Source organism: Artemia franciscana, chromosome 4, assembly GCF_032884065.1.
Source record: "Artemia franciscana chromosome 4, ASM3288406v1, whole genome shotgun sequence".
In the NCBI taxonomy this organism is placed as follows: Eukaryota; Metazoa; Arthropoda; class Branchiopoda; order Anostraca; family Artemiidae; genus Artemia; species Artemia franciscana.
The window spans coordinates 10,037,357-10,052,191 of record NC_088866.1 but is presented as its reverse complement, the minus strand read 5'-3'; the positions used below and the strand labels follow the sequence as shown (position 1 = coordinate 10,052,191).

The window sequence follows — 14,835 nt, the reverse complement described above, 5'->3', positions numbered from 1 at the left end:
TAAAAGGCTAATAAGAAAACACGTATATATATATATATATATATATATATATATATATATATATATATAAACTATATATTATAAATATTGATGCTAACTCTATTATAGAGAATCCAAACAGAGATGCTATTAAATTTAATACTTGTTGTTTCTTTAAATTCAGGCCAATCAGAATTGTATGTCACAGTTACAAAGAAATCTGAGGGTCTAAGGCGACGAACAATAGCCAAGGCATCTTCAAAATGTTTAGCTAAGTAGCCTGTTGATCCGAAAAATGTTGACGGTAGTATTAATTTTTCGCTATATATATATATATATATATAGTTGTCCCAAGAGTTCTTTAGACCAATCAGCAGAAGATATTCTCGCTGGAGATTTATTTTGCGACAAATCATTCCAGATTGTACAGATTCAGTTTCGAAAAAGTTTCAATTGTCGCAACTTTCCACCAAAATCAACGATTGTTAGTTGGGTTATGAAGTTTAGAGAGCATGGGACTGTAGTGGACTTGTCCTAAAGCCACAGGGGGAACTTATTCAGGCAGGAAAAAGAGGAAAAGATTGCTGCGGTGAGGGACTCAGTGGGACGCAGCCCTAGGAAATCAGTGCGTAGACGCGGCCAAGAACTCGAAATGACAAGGGAGTGCAAGAACATTTAAGGGATGCAAGGACAGAAGTAAACATTTCTGCAGTAAGGGACTCAGTAGGACGCAGCACTGGAAAATCAGTGCGTAGACACAGCCAAGAACTTGGAATGACAAGGGAGTCACTGTGGCGAGTTCTTCCGTTTAATTGAACTGTGAGGGATAGTGTAGTCCCTCACTGCAGCAATGTTTTCTTCTCTCCTTGCACTCTCTTTTCTGCCTGAATAAGTTCCCCCCTGTGGCTTTGAAACTTAAGTCCACTACAGTCCCATGCTTTCTGAACTTCGTAACCCAACTAAGAAATTTGAACTTCGTAACGATAGAAATTTTCACGGCAACTATAGCTGCAAACGATCATCCATAAGTTCACCTTTCACGTCCTGCAACAGAAAAGACATTCGTTAAAAAATGGATTTTTATCGTATAAAATATGGGTACGGATCTTTGGGTTACCCTATACCTAGCTAATTCAAACTGTGTTATATGTGGACGACTTACATAAGGTGGTTGAATTAGCATACCTCTTGACCGCCCTGATGTTCCAGCTGGATAAAACAATGGGTAGGTAAAGGGCTCCATACGATACTTGGATTTTTTTTTTAATGACAAGATGTTTGCCACGTTGTTTTACAACCATTTCATTTGGTGGAAAATTATGGTCAGCATTAAGAGTAAGCACAGCGTATACTTCATTGCATGCAGGAGGGTAGAACCGTCTATAATTGACACCATCTGGCAATGTAAAAGCGAACTGCATGATTGAAGGCTGTTGTCGCAATAAAACAGAAAGTTGATTTGCATCATCCTCCACTTTTGACATTTTTTCGTAACTTTTGGCATAGTCGTTTGTGTCTCTCAATATTTCTCCCAAGAGATTCATTAGATTGCGAGAGATCCCGTAATTTATTAAAGAATGTGCAAGGTGTTCCTCAACTGCTTCACGGGGTTCTAAAAAGTATATTTAGCCGTATGAAGGTGGCTCAATTTCCCCTTCAGTAGTTCAGTGCCACTAAATTGATTTTGTGATATATTTGTCCGGCTACTCTAAAGCTATATATATTGCGACTATCTATGGTTCGATCATCGTTTACGTTGAATGAAGCTAGAGCAAAACACGAGTTAAAGTTTTGAATACGTTTATGAAACTCTTCAGAGAGTGAATGATGTCCTACAAAAAAGCCAACCAATTCATTTGGGAATTGAGGTGGTGACATTGCAATTCGACCATGCAAGCAGCAATATCCAAATGAATTACCTTTCTTTGCTCCTCTTTCCCCAGAAAATGGAGGGCTCCACAGTGAATACAGGGAACGTTGAAGGGTCCCAAAGATTTATATGTTACATTTACTGAGTTTGTGTACGCAAATTTGTACGTATGTACTGGGTTTTGTGCCACAGGTTGTTGATGAAGATTACGACGCCGCTTTTCTTCTAACACTTGTTGACATGCTCTGTATCGCATATCTTCTAACCGCCGGTTTCTTTGCTCTTCATTTTAATTTTTGACACGCTCTAATTTTTGTTGTCGCATATCTTCTAACCGCCCGTGTCTTTGTTTTTTCATTTTTAATACACTCTAATTTTTTTTCGTTTATCTTCTAACCGCGTGTGTCTTTGTTCTTCATTTTCTTTTTTGACACGCTCTAATTCTCGTTTTGCATATCTTCTAACCGCCCATGTCGGCTCTTATGGCACTTGATATTTACCAAGTGTCATATAGCCATCGCAATTTCTGTCTGTCAGTCGGTCCCGGTTACCTAGTTTGAGCACTTTCAGATAAGCTAGGATGATGAAATTTAGCAGGCGTATCAGGGACCAGACCAGATTAAATTAGGAATAGTCGTTTCCCCGATTTGACCATCTGAGGAGGTGGAGTGGGGGACGCTTAGTTCGGAAAAATTAGAAAAAACGAGGTACTTACAAACCTACAAACGGTGATTGGATCTTAATGAAATTTGATTTTTAGAAGGATATCGTGTCTCAGAGTTCTTATTCTGAATCTTGACCGCATCTTATGGTATTGGGGGAGTTGGAGGGGGAAACCTGAAATCATGGAAAACACTTAGAGCTGAGAGATCCGGATGAAAGCTGGTGGGAAAAATAAACACAAGTCCTAGATGCGTGATTATAATCACCGGAACGGATCTGCTCTCTTTATGGGAGTTGAGGGTGGTTAGTCCGGTTAATTCGAAAAAAAAATAGAAAAAAATGAGCCATTTTTAACTAACGAACGAGTGATCGGATTAGAAGGTCTCGCAACTCAGACCTCTTATTTTTAATCCCGATTGGATCCGGTGTCATGGGGGGCAGTGGGGGGGGGGGATCTTGGAAAATACTTAGAGTGGAGAGATTGGGATTTAACTTAGTGGGAAGAATACGCACAATTCGTAGATACGTGATTCTGATCTTGGAAAACGACCCCTGCCACGCGTTGCTGAGGCGCTGCGCGCCTCTGGATTGTCAGTTATCCCCCCCCTAAACCCCCTGAATACACTACAGCACTGCCAAAGCACAATGGAAAAAGTTTTCGTCTCTTGCTGAATTTTAGCGACAATTCGTCAAAATTTCCTCTCAACCAATAGGGTTTTTTCTCTTTTTAGCTTGGCGATGAGCACGAGAAAACGAAAGAATCATCTGAGTGTTTACGTCATTTGACTCATCAGGCCGTGGCGTTACAGAAACGAATGAACGAACTTTACCAAGGCAAGTCCAATAATACCCTGCCGCCTATTCAGATACAACCTCCGTCGATGGGATCAGTTTTGGATATGTTGAATGTCATCAATGGGATACTTTTTGTTCAAATAAGGTTAGTCAAAATTCTGATTGGTCCAACGTAATCCCTTGTTCGCAAACTGACGAAAGTGTGTTCACGGAAACCCCTCGTCGTATACTAACTTACAATATCATTTTACTTCGGATGCGTATTTCGAGGCCCTACACGTCAATATTTAATTAATTGGAAAGTATCAAAAAAGGATACGATGAGCTTCTAAATTTACTAGCAATTATTTCCTTAAAATATTACATTAAGAAAGTTCGATATTCTGAGTTGAACTGTGAGAAAAAAAAAATGGCATAGAAGAAATTTTAAGAATGGTAATTGCTATGTTGACAACTCAATCAAAATATACCTGTGTTCATAAAGTATGGTGTTTTCACATTATTAAGATTCTGTAACATACAATCAAGATTTTAATGTTCACAACTTACTCAAAATGTATTTGTGTTCATAAAGTATGGTATTTTCCAATTATTAAGGTTATGTAACATATAATTAAGATGTTGGTGTTGATAACTCACTCAAAATATACCTATAAGTATGGTGTTTTTTGATTGCCAAGTTAATCTCTTCATCCCTAAGAGTGTTTCTTGTAAGCGCCCGATTCTACTTATCAATAAATTGCATTTATTTCAATTCTTTTAATTTGTTTTTAATCTCTTCAAGTCTTCTTAATTCAAGAATATTAAGTAATCTGTCAATGATCCATAGAGGAGTGTGGTCCTAGGAAGTCAAAATATTTTCCCGGCAAAATAATGTTTTGAGACGCAACCTCTATTGGCTCTGCAATATCAATTGACAACGCCTGAGAAACTGGTTGATGCCTTTTTTTTAACTTGTCCTCATCGGAAAAATAATATTAGTCATCATTTCTTATGCAGTGTAGTTTCAACATAAAGCTACAATTCTTAATGCATTCCCCAAAAATTCTAGTATTTTCTATTACAGAGAAGAAAGTTTCAACATAAAGCTACAATTCTTATTGCATGAATGTGTTTCGATTTTAGACTTAAGAGTGATCTAAGGGAGGTCTATAAATCCTGCAAGAATTCTTCTCAAATTTTGTAAAATCAAGAGTGAATTGCAGAACTCTACCAAACTTGAGGCAAAACATTATGTAACATAGTTCTGCTTTAAGTTTTATTAATCTTGTGACCGAAGGAAGTGTATCACCCCTTTATACTATAATAATATTGTTTTAATATCAATAAAGAGAATGAAAGGAGGCCAAGTTTGTGTCTATTGTTTTTGTTCTTTTCTAGTGCTTTCTATTATAGAGAAGAAGGTAGACTACCATTTTTAAACATCCCAAAAAAAGTCAGGATGGTCGGTATGAGGCTTACTGTTCTACCCAATTAAATACTATGCCGCATGCCATATTTATCACCCAAGAAAATTTTTTGGTTCCACCATAGTTGATAAAAATTTACTATATCTTTCAAAACGTAGTATATACTGAAAAGGAAGTTATATTTACGCTCTTTGCTACCAAAATGCCGTAAGAATAGTAGAAAATTTTTCAAGTTCTGTTTTTCAGTACAAATATGTACCACAGCTCTAATGAAGTAATAGAAACGGTACGGTAGTATTATTTGTGACAACTCGTTCAAACTGACGTTTCATGAAAACAATGCTGCCATCTTGAACCCAAGACCTGTTTTTTTTTTTTTTTTTTTTTTTTTTTTTTTTTTTTTTTTTTTTTTTTTTTTCTCAGTAACATTATGTTTAATATTCTCTAAACCACCACGTCTTGGGAAATTCATGTGTACCAATGTATGCCCTCTGAGTTTCATGTGAAATGTTTCTCAGGTTTACTTAAATTCCACCTATAGATTTTCCTCTGAGAAATTTCAAGTATGTAAAAAGAACAAAAAGCTTTCAGTCAGAAGATTTTTTATAGTTAGTCATACTGTTTCTTGTTGGCTACTTTCTACTTTAGTTTTGAACTTCTTCTAATCGAAAAAGAAAATATTTGCTAGCAACGGTGCCATAAATTTTATCATCAGCTATAGCCACTAGTCCATCAATCAAATCATAGTCAATCCAACTCAGATGTTTTTTTGTAGATTCTATATAATTCAATAAAAATCGAGTCAATGAAACATGATACTACTAAAATAATTGGTCTTGAGTTCAAGATAGCAGCATTGTCAGTTTTTTCTTACTGTCTGTTTTATTAATTATTGTTATCATTTGTTATTTTATTATTATTTATTAATTTTTTAACTCTTAGATTAAAGTAACTCTTTAAGTAATTAATCGTTAATTTAAGAAATTTATAATTAAGTACTGTGAGTAATTTATCACCAGCTTAATTATTAGTAATGTTAATTAATTAATAGGGGAGCAATTTCACTTAATTAAAGTAATTTTGCTTCAATAGTATTAATAATGTTAATTGTATTAATAAACGTGAAAAAAGATTTGTTTTGTGAGGAAGAATTAGCGACAGTACTTAAAAATTGAAAGAAAAATAATAAGGTTCGAGATGCTGATAGTTTGGGAAATGAGTTTCTTAAATATGATGGCTCTGAGGTCAGAAATAAGTTACTGAAGATGATGAATGAGATTTTTGAAAAGGGGAGGCACTTAGTGATTTTATGAAAACCTTAATAAAAGCACTGTGTAGTAAAGACAATATGAGTCAGTGTGATAATTATTCAGGTATTAGTCTGGTCTCTGTAGATAGCAAATTACTTAGTAATATGATATTTTTTAGACTGAGAGATGCTGTAGACAAAGTTTGGAGAGAAAAACAGTACGGTTTTAGAAAAGGTAGAGGATGTATTGACCAGTTTTTTACTCTTAGGTTAAAAATTGAGAAGTGTCTGAGATATCAAACACCTTTGTTCCTCAGTGTTTTAGATTATGAGTAAGCGTTCGATTCTATTGATAGAAGAGCTTTAGTGAAGATTTTATCCTTGTGTGGTATACGAGACAAATTCATTAAAGTAATTAGCAATATGTACGAGAATAACACAGCTTTAGTTAAGTTTGAAAATGATGTTAACAGCTGGTTTCGTATTGAATCAGGAGTTAGGCAAAATTGTGTTCTATATCCCTTTATATGGATCGTTTTTATGGTTTTATAGCTTGGTATTAACAAAGTGACATGTAGCAATCGCTGAAAAATTCTGAAAAATTAGAAAAAATGAGGTATTCTTAACTTACGAACGGATGATCAGATCACAATGAAATTTGATCTTTAGAAGGATATTGTGTCTCAGAGTTCTTATTTTAAATCCCAACCGGATCTGGTGACATTGGGGGGGGGGGGGGTCGGGAGGGGGAAACCTGAAACTTGGAAAACATTTAGAATGGAGGGATCGGGATGAAACTTGGTGGGAAAAATAAGCAGAAGTCTTAGACATGTGATTTACATGATTGGAATGAATCCGCTCTTGGGGGGGGGGGGCGGTGGTAATTCTGAAAAATTAGAAAAATGACGTATTTTTAACTTGCGAAGGAGTGATCGGATCTTCATGAATCTTCATATTTAGAAGGACCTCGTAACTCAGATCTCTTATTTTAAATCTCAACTGGATCAAGAGTAATTGGGGGGGGGGGCAGTTGGGGGGACCAGAAATCTTAGAAAATACTTAAAGCGGTGAGATCAGTATGAAACTGGATGGGAAGAATAGAAACCTGTCTAAGATACGTGAGTGACGTAACCGGACCGGATCTGTTCACTTTGGTGAAGTTGGGGTGGTGGTGATAATTTTGAAAATTGAGGTACTCCTAACTTCCGAATGGGTGACCAGATCTTAATGAAATCTAATATTTAGAAGGATCTTGTGCTTTAAAGCTCTAAATTTGAATTCCGGCCAGATCCTGTGACATAGGGGGGAGTTGGAGGGGGAAACTGGAATTCTTGGAAAACGTGAAAATTGGGATATTTTTATCTTACGAATAGGTGATCAGATCTTAATAAAATTTGATATTTAGAAGTAATTCATGTCTCAGAGCTCTTATTTCAAATCCCGACCAGATCTTTTGTCATTGGGGGGAGCTGGAGGGGGAAATCTTGGAAAACGCTTGGAGTGGAGGAATCAGGATGAAGCTTGGTGGATAGAATAAGCAAATCTCCTTGATACGTGATTGACATAATCGTACTGGATTTGCTCTCTTTGGGGGAGTTGGGGGGAGGGGTTCAGTGATTAGTAGGTGTGTCAGGGAGCTGCCCAATTTGACTTGATAAAGTCGTTTTCCCAGATTCGACCATCTGGGGGCCTAAAGGGAGAGGAAAAATTGGAAAAAACTAGGTATTTATAACTTACTAGTGGGTGATTGGATCTTAATTAATTTTGATATTTAGAAGGATATCGTCACTCAGAGCTCTTATTTTAAATCCTAACCGGTATCAAGCCTCTTATTTTCATTTTTAAATCCATCTATTGATTCATAGACTTTCGTTAGAGCTCATACCATATGATCTCTTGGCTCTTAGCTCTTCTTGCCTCGCCACAAGTGCCATATGAGCTCTTAGCTCTTGTTCTCTTAACGAGCACATGAAATGCAATGAGGGGCCACGGAATTGAACGGGGAGGAAAAGCTATCCTTGACTTAGATTATGCTGATGATTTAAGCATCCTAAATGAAAGTATTAGCAAAATGAATGAGTTTTTAGAGGTTTGCGAGTTCAGTGAGCTACAATAGGTTTAAAAATTAATTTTAAGAAGACTAAGTCACTAAGGCTAGGAGTAAGTGAAGATTAAAATGTGCCGTAGGGTAACGAAAGGATTTATCAGGTAGACATCTTCATTTACTTCGGCAGTATCTGGGTTGCAGCGGTAGTTAGTATCCTAGTAAGAGACGATTAGGTCCCATAGGAAAAAAACAAATAGTCCACAACTCCTAAAATAGATTCATGTAAAAATTTTAAAACCGCCTTGTCTAATACCCATATATAGGAAACTAACTGTCCCTTTCCTTGAAAAACAAGGAAAATAAAATGGTTTGAAATCAAGAATAGTGGCTGCATCCATGATATTCTGCATCGACGGCATAATTTTTCAGTTTTTTTTTTCGCCTCAGCTAGCTTGGTACTGGAAAAATCATAAAGAGCTGTTCGATAGCTCATTTGAAAGGGAATTGATGTATTTAAAAGCCTTTCATAATTGAACAAAAATAATTTCAAAAACAAAGTCTTTTTTGACGAAAAGCTGCATTTTTCCATAGCTTTGTAGTAGCAAATGGTATGCTTGTATCCTGGAACCAAACTTTTTGGCTCGACTCCTAAAGTGCTTATCTCTATAACGTTGTGCTTTATTTCCGTAGAAAAATTCATTTGTTATTTTAGTTCTCACATCACGATTGCTAAAATTTTTACGTAAACTGCAAACTATTTATGGTGTCTGAGCAATAATTTATATTTTTTAATTAAAACTAAAAAAAATACCTTCGGGGTATTTTCGACCATCGGGGGGGGGGGGGTGTTTTAATTCGGAAAAATTTGAAAAAATGAGGTATTTTTAACTTACGAACGAGTGTTCAGATCTCAATGAAATTTGATATTTAGAAGGAAATCGTATCTCAGAGCTCTTATTTTAGATCCTGACCGGATCCAGTGACATTGGAGGGGGGAACCTAAAATCTTGGAAAACGTTTAGAGTGGAGGGATCGGGATGAAAATTGGAGGGAAAAATAAGCAGAAGTCCTAAATACGTGATTGAAATAACCGGAATGGATCTGCTCTCTTTTGGGGAGTTGGGGGGGTTAATTCTGAAAAATTTGAAAAAATGAGGTGTTTTTAACTTACGAAGGAGTGATCGGATCTTAATGAAATTTCATACCTCATAACTCACATCTCTTATTTTAAATCTCGACTGGATCCAGTGTCATTTGGGGCAGTTCGGGGGGAGGACTGGAAATCTTGGAAAGCACAAGTCTAAGATACGTGACTGACATAACCAGACCGGATTAATCTCTTCGGGAAACTTGGGCGGGGAGAGGTAATTCGGAAAAATTAGAAAAAATGAGGTATTCGTAACTTACGAACGGTTGATCAGATCTCAATGAAATTTGATGTTAAAAGGATATTGTGCTTCAGAGCTCTTTTTTAAAATCCCGACCAGATTCGGTGACATTGGGGGGGTGGTTGAAGGGGGAAGCCGGAAATCTTGGAAAACGTGAAAATTGAGGTATCTGTATCTTATGATTGGGTGATCGGATGTTAATCACACTTGATATATAGAAAGATCTTGTATCTCAGATGCTCAACTTTGAATTTGAATTGGATTTAGGAACATAAGGGGTTGGAAGGAGGAAGCAGAAATCTTGGAAACTGGAAGTCTTGGAAAACGCTTAGAGTGGAGAGATCGGGATGATACTTGATGGGAAGAAAAAGAACAAGTTCTAGATACGTGATTGACATAATTGGGACAGATCCGCTCTCTTTGTTGGAGTTTAGGGGTGTTAATTCGGAAAAATTGAGGTATTTTTAACTTAAGAACGGGTGACCAGATCTTAATAAAATTTGATATTTAGAAGGAACTCATAGCTCCTATTTTAAATCCCGACCAGATCTGGTGACATTGCGGGGAATTGGAGGGGGAAGCCAGAATTCTTGGATAACGCTTAGAGTGGAGAGATCGGGATGAAACTGGGTGAGTAGAATAAGCAAATGTCCTAGATACGTGACTGACGTAAACAGAATGGATCTGCTCTCTTTGGGGGAGTTAGGGAGGTCCAGTGCTTTGACAAGTTTGGTGCTTCTGGACGTGCTAGGACGATGAAAATTGGTAGACGTCTCAGGGACCTGCACAAATTGACTTGATAAAGTCGTTTTCCCCGATTCCACCATCTGGGGGACCGAAGGGAGAGGAAAAAACTAGAAAAAATTGAGTATTTTTACTTACGAGTGGGTGATCAGATCTTAATGAATTTCGATATTTAGAAGGACCTCTTGTCTCAGAGCTCTTATTTTAAATCCCGACCGACATTAAGCCTCTGATTTTCCTTTTAAAGCAATCTATGACTCTTAGAATTTTGCTAGAGCTCATGTCATATGAGCTCTTGGCTCTTCCGACCTCGTCACATGTGCCATATGAGCTCTTAGCTGTTGTTTATTTTACAAAAATAATTTTTAAAATTAGAACCAATTTTTTTATGAAAAACTAATTTTGTGTACAAAATTGATGAGTGACCTCATAATGTTAGGCTGTAACTATATATGGTGTGAAAGTAAATGCCATATCGTAATGATAGCTATAATAATATCAGTACAGAATCGCTAATGTTATAGTGCGAACTGCAAAAAATACTAAAAGTGTCTGAGCAATAATATTAATGTTTTAATTCATATTAGAAAAACACATGAAAGTTTTTTTTTAATTAGTTCTGTTTTTTGTTCGATTTAATCATCGAATCTTATAGTGAAGAGCAAACTCTTGCCTATACTGACTTGTCTAGGTAAGTTAATCATATAGTTTTTTTAAGCCTAAAGGAAGTAAATCCTGTGGTTCATTCATATAATTTTCATTATTTTAGCTAGGAGGCAACTAAAATGAGTTTCTTTTCTAAATTTTAAATTTAAAAGACATTGCTTTAAATCGATATATCTATATAAAAATAAGTTGTTTGTGTGTTGACTGACGGGGGGACACAACTACAACGGGGACGCCGGGGGGCACAGAGGGGATATATCAATGACGACCGGGACACAGGGAATGTTTGATTAGCAATCACCATCAACAAAGGTCAAGGGTAATCACTAGAATAATGAGGTATAGATCTAAATACGGATTGTTTTTCCCATGGACAATTATATGTTGCACGTTCAATAGTTGGTAAACCTGACAATCTATTTATATGCACGGACAATGGGACAGCGACGAATGTTGTATATTCGTAAGATATAAGTATATAAGGCTTTGTATATGACGTCATTATAAGATGACATTATAGACCGGGACACAAATGACGACCAGGACACAGGGAATATAACTGACGACCGGGACACCGGGACACAAATTATGACCGGGACACAGGGAATATAAATGACGACTAGGACACTCAAAGAGAAATTCAGACTGGGACACCGGGACACAAATAACGACCAGGACACAGGGAATATAAATGACGACCGGGACACAGGGACACCACTACAACGGGGACGCCGGGGGGCACAGGGGGGATATATAAATGACGACAGGCACACTGAGAATGTTCGATTAGCAATCACCATCAACAAAGCTCAAGGGCAATCATTAAAATAATGAGGTATAGATCTGAATACGGATTGTTTTTCCCATGGATAATTAAATGTTGCATGTTCAAGAGTCGGCAAACCTGACAATCTATTTATATGCACAGACAATGAGACAGCGAAGAATGTTGTATATTCGCAAGTTTTACGTAGTTGAAAGCATACATATATATCTAAGTATATTCACAGGTGGGACACAGGGACACAACTACAATGGCGCGTAACTAATATGGTGCGTAACGACTTACGTGCGGGGGGGGGGGGGCTTGGCGGTTGGCGCGAAGCGCCCCCACCAACTAGGTGTTGGGGTGGCGCAAAGCGCCATTCCAATAGCTAATATAAAAATAAGTTGTTTGTGTGTTGAATGACGTCATTATAAGGATTGAGTATTATGCCGTCATGAAGTTGTTTGTCGACTGACGAAATTACAGACCGGGACACAAATGACGACCGGGACACAGGGAATATATGTGACGATCGGGGCACTCAAAAAGAAATTACAGACTGGGACACCGGGACGTAAATAACGACCGGGACACAGGGAATATAAATGACAGACCGGGACACAACTACAACGGGGACGCCAGGGGGCACAGGGGGGATATATAAATGACGACCTGGACACTCAAAGAGAAATTACTGACTGGGACACCGGGACACAAATGACGACCGGGACATAGGGACACAACTACAACAGGGACGCCGGGGGCACAGGGGGGATATATAAATGACGACGGGGACACAGGGAATGTTCGATTAGCACTCACCATCAACAAAGCTCAAGAGCAATCATAGAATAATGAGGTATAGAGGGACAATTATATGTTGCATGTTCAAGAGTCGGTAAATCTGACAATCTATTTATATGCACAGACAATGGGACAGCGAAGAATGTTGTATATTCGCAAGTTTTACGGAGTTAAAAACATATATATATATATATATATATATATATATATCTATCTATATTCACATGTGGGACAAAGGGACAACTGTAATGGCGCGTAACTAATATGGTGCGTAACGACTTAAGCGCACGGGGGGGGGCTTGGGGGGCGCGAAGCGCCCTCAACCCCCACCCCTCCCCTCAACAGCTATTACAAAATATTCAAAGTTCTCGTGACGAGGGGTCGAACCCCACTCTCTCGAATAACAAATGAGCATGGCTACCGTTGCACCATTTGAGAATAATAAATAATTCAACTATTATTAAATTATATAATAATTCGAATTATAAATAATAGAATTATGCACCATTGTTTAATATAAGTTACATATAAGACATGATAATAAATTCGTTAATATACCAAAGAAATCATATAAGGAATTAGTTTGGTTAATTATAAATGGCCACTGTGTAAGTTTCATAGGTATCATAGCTATAGAGATGGTCGAAACCTAGTAAAGAACAAACTATGGAACATATTGGGCTTAGTTTGATGCGCCATTCTCTCTTGATTGTGCTTTACTATTCCAAATAAGAAAAAGCCACATGCGTTTTCCTGTTTGTAATCGGTGTTTTGCATAAAGGATCGATACAGTGCTTCATAATTGGTGTTTGTCTATAGTTATTATAAAGAACGATCTCCAGACCATAGTAATATGAAGGATAGACATAAATTAGGGAACGCTTGGTATAATTCATAAAAACGTTATGACGGTTCATTTGCTTGACAGCAGTGTTTCTTTTATTTTTTCTAAGTTTTTGTGTTTTCCTTCTTTTTTATGCAAGGAAAAATCTTATGCAATGTGCTTTTAAATCCTAATGGTCTGCGTAGTGGTGGTATTGATCTGCTAATTTTCTGCCTTTGGCGGGAAGTACAACCCTTGGACGAGTGTCGATTGGTTCTACTCCGGCTGAGCTTACACCATTGACCCCCATCCCAAACCAAATATGACACGAGGACTCGAACCCCTGTCCTCAGAATTTCAGGTCTAGGGCTAATATTTTCACTAGGAATTTGGAATCATTTTTGTTTTTATTGTTATGCAAGAGACGAGGCATCCTTATTAATAATTGGTTTGATAAACTAGGTTTTGAATAGGTTTTAATAAACTTTCATAAAAGAAAGAAAAATGACATCTTTTTCCTTGTTTTCAGTAATTTCCATTTTATGTAAATATTTCCTTTATTTTCAGTCAACAAGACATCGATAACTTCAAATCTGAATATGAAAAGAGACAACTAAAAGCGAGTGAAGAAGCGAAGAAAATTAATGAAGACGTAGCTGGAGAAAGTAAAATAGAAATCAAGGCTCAAGAAGAGATTGGTCGATAATAAGAATATGTTGACTTACTTAGTTCAAATTGCTCGTTTTTGACAAAGCAACTGCAATTTTAGTCACTCAAAATCACAACCGTTGCGAATAAACTTCAATTCTATCTTCAATTCTATTTTCATTTTGGATAGGGTTTTTTTCTACATAATGCTATACCCCTCCCAGTTTATCGGTTTTTATCGTGACATACAGATATTTGCTTGAAATTATTGTTGAAATTCACATGTTTAATTTGTTGAAAAAACCGACAAAATAGGTTTATTTCCTTATATAGTAAATTTTCCTTCTCTTTCTTGTAAAAGAGAAAAATCAGCTTCTTTTAAAAAGCTCCATCCAAATGTTTTTTTTATTTCAAAAGTATACATATTATTTCAGTTGGGTGCTATTTTTGGGAGGATTCAGGCTACTTTTGATGTGTCGAAAAATTTTCGTAATTACCGTTCTGTTGAATTTTCAAACTAATCGTATGTTAGGAATGCTTGTCTCTTGACAGCTTTTTTCAAACCTGTTTTTGCTGCCATTGGCAGTAAGTCGATCTTTATTAGGTTGTAACTTTTTCCAAAGAGTATGGGTTACTTATTAGCGTAGAAACTACCGCTAGCACCGAATAAAAACACAAACGCCATCTACTGTTTGGTGTTTCTTAGCATTGTTAATGTAATAAAGCAAAAATAGTGTAACTGGCAAAACTACTGTAATAATAAGTGTGTGATCTCAGTTTCTTGAGAAAAATCAAGTAAAATACTAGATGGTGCTGTTTATTTTTATTTGCGTCAGTTTCCTGTCTCACAAGTTGCCCATACTCTTTGACTTCTGCTGTAATCATGATTTCTATCAGTATCTATTACTGAATAGTATTTGAACGGTATTAAATAATATTGCCATACCAAGTAGCCAGGGGGAAAGCAATGCTTTGATCTACATT

At 36.8% G+C, this 14,835-nt stretch overlaps 1 protein-coding gene across 1 annotated transcript in view; it reads left to right on the top strand.

The window, feature by feature from the left end:
* The window catches only part of LOC136025971 (clustered mitochondria protein homolog), an 86,620-nt gene extending 71,921 nt beyond the window's left edge, over positions 1 to 14,699 (top strand). Inside the window, exons 19-20 of the mRNA XM_065702090.1 lie at positions 3,244 to 3,452; positions 13,771 to 14,699. Coding sequence (XP_065558162.1) covers positions 3,244 to 3,452; positions 13,771 to 13,909 — 348 coding nt within the window. The 3' untranslated portion in view covers positions 13,910 to 14,699. The remainder of the gene's footprint in view (positions 1 to 3,243; positions 3,453 to 13,770) is intronic.
* Positions 14,700 to 14,835: the final 136 nt, after the last annotated feature.